The sequence below is a fragment of the Suricata suricatta genome, chromosome 15 (assembly GCF_006229205.1).
Source record: "Suricata suricatta isolate VVHF042 chromosome 15, meerkat_22Aug2017_6uvM2_HiC, whole genome shotgun sequence".
Taxonomy (NCBI): Eukaryota; Metazoa; Chordata; class Mammalia; order Carnivora; family Herpestidae; genus Suricata; species Suricata suricatta.
Window position 1 is genome coordinate 77,865,848 of NC_043714.1, and position 8,620 is coordinate 77,874,467.

Consider the following 8,620-nt stretch of genomic DNA (forward strand, 5'->3'; position numbering starts at 1 on the left):
CTTTCTTAGTCTGGGGGGCTGACGCCAGGCATGGCAGGACAGCTCCCAAAGACACGGCGGTAAAACCTGTTTCTGTGCACTTTCGATGAGTAAAGCCCCTCATCACGAAGAATTAGTCCCTGTAAACACTTCCTATTTTCCGATGTCACGTTATCGCCTGACCAATCAGAGACCTCCCAGCAGGCACTGCAGAGACGCCGCCTGGGGACCGGAGAGGAAGTCGGCGGGCTCTCGTGGCTCTCCCGCGACTCGGGGACCCCGGGACCCGCTGGAGCCGGACTCCGGCAGCTGGGAGGGCCACTGTTTACACTGGCAGAATGTAAACATCCCCCCCCATGTCTGCCGACGAGATTGTGGGCGTATAAATCGTGGCGCGGGCAAAAATACAGTTTCTCGGACCTTGTTCTCTTTTAAGGACAAAGGTCTGAATCAAACTGACTCCAGGCTTCAAGTTTCCCTCTGACCTTGGAGGCCCAAGTGTTGGTTTCTCAGAATCATTAGACAATAAAAGGGCACAGATTGCCGAAGGCAGGAGGGACCACCCTTGTAACACCCAATCAGGAAAGGCCAGCTAACACCCTTAACACTCCTAAGGGCGGGCCTAGAGCTAGAAGCTACGGATAATCACCTATTGCTTAAGGCTAGTCACACCCCACCTGAGGGGCCTGGGGCCTGGGGCCACTCTGTCACTGGTTGACACTCTAAATGTTGTGTTGGGTCGTGCCCAAAGTAACAAGCACTCGGGACAATGTGTGTGGTTAAAGTTACTGCCCATGACGCTGTGCGATAATGAGTGCACCCCTGTACCTGTGTCACGATTTCCTGTAACCCCCCTTCCCAAGCCCGTAATGACCCTGCCCCGCCTTTGTTCGGGGCTCTCCGCCCGGATCCGCTGCTCTGGTGAAGTCTGTGAGCCCGAGCTCAGGCCCGGCCATCCCAAGCCCATAATAAAGCCCTTTGCTTTTGCATGCGTGACTCGGTCTCCCCGGCGGTCTCTGGTTTTTGGGGACGATATTGAAATCTTGGACATAACACTCTGACCACGAGGCAGTGCAAAAAATAAAGTTAACAATAAGGTAAAACAAAACACACTTGGAAACTAAAATACTCCGTTGGCTGCACGTAGAAGGGGTGGCGTTTCTAAGAGCACCGCTAGCGTCTGTCGCGTCTCCCCTCGGGCCCTGTCCGCCCGCCCCTCCAATGTGCCCTTGGAAGGTCCGGCTCCCCGGCCTCCCGTCCGTCCCCTTCCCACCCTGGCCGCCTCCTCGCACCTGCACCCGGGGCTCTGCCAGGCTGCTCGCGCCGGGAGGAAGGACCAGCCTTGCACAAGTGACTTCACTTAGGGACACTCCCCTCCCAGCCCTGTGGGGTTCCCGCACCCCTCCCCCACCCCTCCCCAAACCCCCAGATCTCCAGGCGCCCCTCCCACTGGACTTACACATTCTAGCCGACATGCAGAGGGATGAAGCCCTCCTCCCCCACGCCTTCCTTCCCCTCCACCATCCCCCCTTCCCCTGGGCTTCAGTGTGTCCGCCCCCCCTCTCCGTGTGCTGGCCTGCCGGCTCCTTCTTCGTCCCCTCTGACAGGCCCTTTCCGCTGGGTCCTGAGGCAGTCCCCTGCACGGTGGCCCCACTTCCTCCCCAGTGACCCTCACAGACCTCAGCCCTGCCCGAGGCTCGCCCCTCTCACCGCCCCTCCTCCACTCAGGGCAGACAGTACTGCGCCCTTGGAGCACTTCCCAGGGGGCCTGGGAGGAAGAGACTTCCCCCCCAGTGCTCCCAGGCAGCCTCCCCTCTGACTGAGCCTCCTCCTCCCCCCTCACTCCCTCCTGTCCCCTCCCCTCGATCCTCCTGCCTCAGGGCCTTTGCTCGGCCTCCTCATCCCAAACGCCCTCTCCCAGGCCCTGCGGCCCCCCTGCCCATCTTTCCCCAGCACCCCATTTCCCTGCACGACCCTCGCCCTCAGTGCCACTTGGACAGGGCGCCCCTCCTGTGTCACTCACACCGTGTGCCTAGGACTTTGAGCGCACAGCGGGACGCGCGGGGACATGGGCGCTGAGGGGACAGGGCAGGGGGGTGTGGGGAGGCGGGAGCCAGACCACAGAGGACGAATCAGTGGCGCAGTCCTGGCCCGAGCCCAGGGACTTGTGTGCTAACCGGTGACGACACACAAACACACAGAGACACTCCTACAACGGACCACGGACCACGGTACTTGGTACTTACGGGAGGGTGGGGGGGGGGGCCTGCGGCTTATTGGAAACCGTAGGAAGTTGCGACAGGCGAGGGCGGTGTGGCCCCGGCTGGTGGCTGGTGTCTGAGTCTGCTCCGCTGGCTGCGTGCAGCTTTTGTTCTGGGCTGTCACCTAACGTTTCTCGTGGACAAGCTGCACATCAGCAAAGGAGACCTGCATGCAGGCGGCCGCGGAACCCGTGTGCGTCCACCATCCAGCGTGGACGCGAACGTGACCGTGTGGCCTAGGGTTCTGAGAACCGACACCTCCCCTCCCCTGCAGTCGGAAACTGTAGCACAATGTTCCTCAAACTGAGGCCCAGAGACCCAGACAGGCTGAAGAGGGGTGTGGGGTCCCAGGGCCCCGTCAGAGGGACACGAGAGAAAGCAGCAGGGGCCTGAGCGCTGATTGTCGGAGGCAGGTGTCCACCCAGCAAATGAGCCCAGATCAGGAAGGTCTGGACTCAGAAACCCAGGGCTCTGTGCATATTCTAAGAAGACCGCGGTTTGAGAGGGTCTATGCTTTGGGTCCAGCTGAAGGAGGGACAATCCCTATGACTGGGCAGGAAAAGGCTGGCCACAAATGTCCCCAGAAGCACTGACCCCTCTCCAGGGGCAAGCCTGTCGCTGAGATCCGGCTGGAGCCCAGGCAAGGGGCAGGCAGGGTGGAAAAGCTGGTCCCAAGTCCAGGGCCCTCACGCCCACCCGGGGGCACAGGTGCAGGCGCAGGGCCGAGGAAAGGGAGGCTGCAGAGGGGGGGTTGGGGGCTCCTTGCCCATGGGCCCTGATCCCGTGCGGGTCCTCGTATCTGAGACTTGGGACGGCTCTGTGTGTATCTGTCAGTCTTGAGACCCTGTGGCTCCTGCCAACGGCCCCGCTGGGAGGGGAGGGCCCCGAGCTCCTGAGGCCTGTCATCCGGACCAGACCGGACCGGTGTCGGGTGCAACAACGTGCAAGCCTGCCCCCAGCACCGCCCCTCACGCCCCTCACGTGTCACCAGACCCGTAAGACTAAGTGGAGGGCGGGTGCAGAGAGCCCAGCCTGCGGTGACCGCACGTCCCTGTGACCAGCGGCCAACAGAGGGCAAGCCGGGCCTAGACCCAGGCCCGCCGGGGCCTCTGCACCGCTCTGCGTGCTTGGGATTCCTGATAAAAGCTCCTTTGGAAAGGCCTATCGTGAGAGTTCTGAGCTGAGTGAGGGGGAGGCCGCCTCCCTCATCCGTGGAGGAGCAGAGCTGCCCCGGCTGTGGGGCCCCAGACGCAGCGCTCAGGCCCGAGCAGGGGAGGCACAGGTGGCATGTGGAGTGAACACAGCCCGAAGGAGACAGGCGCGGGGTAGGAAGGTCTGGGGAGGGGCTGGTGTCCACGAAGGCAACCGGCCCGTGGGGAGCCCCCGGGGGGCAGTGGGGGTGGGGGTGCCTGGAGTGAGGGCTGGCAGAGAGGCTGCACTTCTGGAAGCCGAGGGAGCACGGGACACAGCAGCGACAATGGCGGGGCCTGCGGGGCTGGGGGGTGCTCACCGAGAGGAAGTGCTGGTCGCGAACTCGGTGACACACAGCCTGCTCTCCTGCAGCCTGAGGCCCACCGCAGTCTCCGGACGGCGACCGTTACCCCATTCTACAGATGGAGGAGTAGAGGTTCGGGCCAGAAGCAGGGCCTGTAGCGACTCTGATGCTGCTGATGCAGGGCCCTGGTGGGCGAGGCCTGAAGGAGGAGGAGGAATCAGCTGAGGGTCAGGGCTGGGGGCAAGGTGGCTGTGAGGTTGACCCCGAGCCCAGGGTCCAGAACCCACCCATGCCTGAGGCCGCCCCGCCCCTCCCGGCGCCTTCCCAGTAAAGACCCCTGGGGGTTGGTGACCAAGTCACACTCACAGAAGACTCTGCCTCCAGCCAAGGCCTGGAGAGACCTTCTCTGAGGCCCCTCTTCCCAGCTCAGGCTGGTCAGGCCTGCCTGGATGAGCATGATGTCCTAGGGGACATCAGGAGGGGACACTGGCCCCTCAGAAGCCCAGGGGCACAACCTCCGACCCTCAGCAGGCCAGGTAGAGCCTGCCTTGTTTCTTCAGCCAGTCTATCTTCTCCACTCCATGGGGAGAGTGCTCTTAGGGAAAAAAATGTAAGGTTGCATAGAAAATGCATTCCCACATTTTCTGACACCTGCCATGGGCCAGGGCCTGTGCCGACGCCAGGACACAGACAGAGCAGAGAGAGCGCGGTGTGGCTTTGTCCCCTCCTGGGATACCTCCCTGAGTCTTCTCTCCGAACAGAACCGAGGTCCAGTGGGAGGTCAGAAAGACCCCCTCCCCTGGCAGCTGTGGGAGAGAGAGGCTGCGGGAGCAGGGGTGAGACCGGAGGCACGAAGTGTAGGCCAAAGCCCAGGCTGTCTGCCCCGAGCCCCAGCCCTGACAGCTGGGAAGATAGGAAGGTCGGACTGGCCATGGGGGCCCAGGCCCCCCTGGGAAGGTCTGGACCGGGCACTGGACACGGAGGGTGTGGGTGGGCGTCCTCACCCGCGGGACACGGGGGGCGCTGTCGGCACTGCAGCAGACACGGTTACAACACTGCCCGGCAGACCGCAGGCGTCCAAACGGGCTGGCCGTGGCCCTTTCATGGGAGGGGAGGGAAGAGTCAGGGCTGGCACCCAGGAGGGCACTGCCCTCGAGAGCCAGCTGGATGTGGGAGGGCAGACCGGGCGACTCCTCCCAGGAGCTCCTTGTGGGCGACAGGATGCGACCCCAAGGCTGTAAGGGCCACAGCGGGCAGCACGGAGATGATCACACAGCCAGGGTTGCCAGGAGGCCCCCGGCCACGGGCAGCACAGCCCCTTCCCAGGGACCGCCTCCCACACGCCGAGAGCCGCGGTGTGGACGGAGGTAGGAGGGGTGTGGACAGAGGGCTCCAGGTTAAAGGTCCCTGTTCTTTAGCAACTTTCTGCCCAGAGAAGATGGCTTTTCCGAGGAAACTTACAAAGAATCCCAAGACAAGAAGGGAGCAGAGATCCCCCGGGGCCTCGCCAAGCGGCTGCGCTGGGCTGGATCGCGGGAGGCAAATCGGAACGGGGACAAACTGTGCGAAGCCAGTGACCTGAGACCAGCGGTGGGGACGCCTGACTCAGCACCAGTGGGGGCACTGGAGGTGTGTGTGACGTGAACTCCTAATGTGAGGGACGCAGGCCAGCCCAGCATGAAGCCGGGCGCTGCCGCCGGGCCTCTCCTGCCCGGAGTCGGGATGCAGGCGGGGAGGGCAGCCCCTGCCTCCCGCTCCCAATCACGCCATCCACGGTAAAGCGGGGAAAGCTCTGGACGAAGCCCTTGCTCTCTGCAAGCCTTTGCTACTTTATCCCCGAACACGAGCCCACCAGCTGGGGCACAGAAGGACAGTTGTATGCGGGACGGAACAAGGGAACTGGAGGGAGGTGGGGGTGGAGGGGCAGAGGCCAGCGGGGAGCCAGGCCGGGCTGTTAGCGTGTGGCCCGGTTGGGGGGCGCGGTCTGCCCTGGCGCCAGGCTGCACGTGGGAGGGGGGTGGGGAGCCTGGGCCCGCTCTAGGCTCTGCCTCACCTGCCAGGCTGGGCGCTGGCAGCTCCGGCACTCACACTGGAAGGCCGTCGCTGTGGGTGCCCATGCCCAGAATCAGTCCATCCAGCCCCTGCTGTCTCAGCTCTGCCCGCGCCTCCTCACCTGCATGGCAGCGCCCAGGGCTGCTCGGGTGACCGCACGGCCCCTTTACTGCCCTCCACTCTGTAGCTCTTTCCCCCCGCACCCTACCCCTGCACGCCTTCCTGACCGTCCTCCGGGGCTTCCCAAGGCCCTGAGGATGAAGATCACTTCAGTGCCGGGGCCCCACGAGGCCCTGCCACACCGGGGCCCCCCACACCCGCCGCCCATGCCCAGTCCTTCACAGCCCCTTTCCAGAGCATGCAGCCCTCAGCCTCTGCCCTTACCACGGCCCAGAGGCTCTTCCCACCGGCCCCTCCTTCACCTCACCAGTCACCACTTCCCCAGGGGAGGCTGCTCGGCGCCCACCCCTTCCAGCCGCCCGCCAGGCTTTCTCCAGTGCCCAATCAGGACCTGTACTAAATCCCCAATTTCTTTTGTAAAAATTTAAAATCTTAATTCCCGTGTAGTTAACACAAGTGTTCTGTTAGTTCCAGGAGGGCAATATAGTGACTGACCAGCCCCCCAGTTTCTCACATGACGCCTGCCACACAGCTGCTGCTCAGTATATGGTTTTTGGAGGGAAAACGCACCGGTGCAAAGGGAAATACAGACAGTTTATCAGTCAGATTTCTCTTATATAAAGAGATTTATCTTAAGGAATTGGCTCCCGCAACTGTGGGGACCGGCAAGCCGGAGACCTGCAGAGGAGGCCGGCAGGCTGGAAACTGAGGCAGCAAGGCTAGGAGAGCAGGGAGGCAGGACCCCTCTTCCCCGGAAAACCTCAGTTTTCTGCCCCTGAGGCCTTCAGCTGCTTCGATGGGGTCTGCCCACGTGGCTGACGGCAATCTCGACTTCCCGTCAGCTGACTGCAGGCGCCGTCACTCTGCAAACTGCGTTCACAGCAGTGTCTGCACCAGCGTCTGGCCAAACGCCTGGGCACCGTAGCGCAGCCCCGCTGACCCAGCAACGTAACCCCCCAGATGCATCAACCCAAGGAGAGGCCGACAGCCAGGTGAGACCGGACGGTGGCGGGCGACCGGGAAGGCCACGACAAGCTTTGTCCCACCCCAGAGGATGTCCTGCAAACAGCAGAGGGTGGTGACGGGATCCGCGCCAGGCCTGCGGGGCCACAGTGAGGCAGCCGTGATGGCAGTCCGGGCGGTGGGGGGTGGGGGGCAGGCCCCCATTGTGAGGTCCAGGTAGAATGCTCAACTCAGGCTGACTATGAGCTGGTCCTCGCCCCCACCTCCGGCTTAGACCTGGGCCTCATGCCCTCTCCGCCCCAGTGGACACCCCAAGGTCAGACCCCCCAAGATTTTTGAGCAGATAGTTCTTAAAAAGAGAACATGACAGGGACTCCCAGGTCTGAATTCTCGAAGCCTGACGACCTGCCAAGGAGCACAGTCTTGGGTCTTGAACTCACTCGGGGGCTGTGGGGGGGAGGGGCAGGGGCCCAAGCCTCCAGAAGGGGAGACTCCAAGCTCTAGGGAGCCCGGCGTGGACAAGCCCGGGCCAGCAGTCAGAGACAGGCACCTGGGTGGGAAGAAAGCATGGCCAGCGATCAGGGGCCCCGAGGCAGAATGTCTCCGAGAGAGGCCACAGGCTACCCCAGGTGTCCCCTGCGTCCCAAGGACAGGGTGCCCTGGCCAGGAAGGTGGGTGGTGAGCTTCCACCCAGCCCTCTGCTGGGTGCTGGGAAGCTAGAGGATAGCTCGCTGGGGTGACAGGACGCTGGACGGAGCTGGCCCCGCAGAGAGAAGTCGGCCATTGGACGGCTCAGCGCATTCCCGGCTGTGCACAGGCCTGGAGGCACAGAGAGCTGAGCCTGGTGGGGCAGAGAGGGCCGGGAGGAGGGCACGGCCTCTGACCTCACAATGCCCAGGGCCCCGGGCCAGCCTTGCAACCTGCAAACCCTGGTGGCCTCCTCCCACCCGGGCAAGGCCCGGGGCCCTGGGCAGCCTCCAGGTGCAGTGCCCCCCCCTCGGGCCGCACCCGTCCATTGCCCCGGGGCATGTCTCTACTCACCAATTATGAGGGGCTCCGGCATCAGATCGAGAGGCTGGTGAGGGAGAATGAGGAGCTGAAGAAGCTGGTGCGGCTCATTCGGGAGAATCACGAGCTCAAGTCGGCCATCAAGACACAAGCAGGCGGCCTGGGCATCAGCGGCTTCAGCACCGGCCTGGGCGAGGCGGCGGCCACTCCTTCTCAATACCAGGGAAACGGTAAGAGACTGGGGTGGGGAGGGGTGTCCAGAGGAGTCCTGGACACAGGGCCTGGATAGTAGCAAGCCGGTGGGACAGCGGCCCCACCAGGGGAGGACACAGGACCATCGGGACGGAGGGCAGAGCTGGGCATCAATTCCACGCACCCTGATGGGAGGAGCGCCTGCTCACCCCTCCTCTCAGCCCCAAAGACTGCAAATTTCCCAGCTGAGGAACCCAAATGTGCCACCCTCCTGGGTCCGGTATGTCACTCAGCCTCCGCCGCCCTCCTCCCCCCAGTCCCCTGCACCTGGAGATGGCCACGGACAGACAGCCCAGGTCCAGGAGCCAGGGACAGAAGCCAGGACTGAAGCTGAGCTCTGAGAGCCACAGTGTGTGACAGAGCCCTGGGGCTGGAGACGGGTGAGACGGAAGAGGCAGAGAAGTCACGGGCATTTGCAGAAAAAGGGGCCATCTGCAGGCTGGGGCCTCGAGAGCAGGGACTGAGCCAGAGGGGCCGGGGGGGGGGGGGG

At 63.4% G+C, this 8,620-nt stretch overlaps 1 protein-coding gene and 1 long non-coding RNA gene across 5 annotated transcripts in view; one reads left to right on the forward strand and one right to left on the reverse strand.

Annotated features, from left to right (window-relative positions):
* Positions 1 to 2,244: 2,244 nt before the first annotated feature.
* Positions 2,245 to 7,716, reverse strand: LOC115278711. The gene is made up of 3 exons (XR_003903053.1): positions 7,421 to 7,716; positions 3,751 to 3,934; positions 2,245 to 2,385 (listed from the first exon to the last, which is right to left on the reverse strand). It is a non-coding gene; the product is annotated as an uncharacterized LOC115278711 (long non-coding RNA).
* Positions 7,717 to 7,782: 66 nt separating this feature from the next.
* Positions 7,783 to 8,620, forward strand: part of SPATC1 (spermatogenesis and centriole associated 1) — a 20,491-nt gene continuing 19,653 nt past the window's right edge. For 2 of the 4 annotated variants that reach the window (XM_029923182.1, XM_029923183.1), the window contains exon 1: positions 7,783 to 8,108. In XM_029923182.1, the coding sequence (XP_029779042.1) occupies positions 7,898 to 8,108 (211 nt within the window). In that variant the 5' untranslated portion in view covers positions 7,783 to 7,897. Of the gene's footprint in view, positions 8,109 to 8,387; positions 8,511 to 8,620 lie in introns of all 4 variants that reach the window. The other 2 variants (XM_029923181.1, XM_029923180.1) reach the window with 2 other exon arrangements.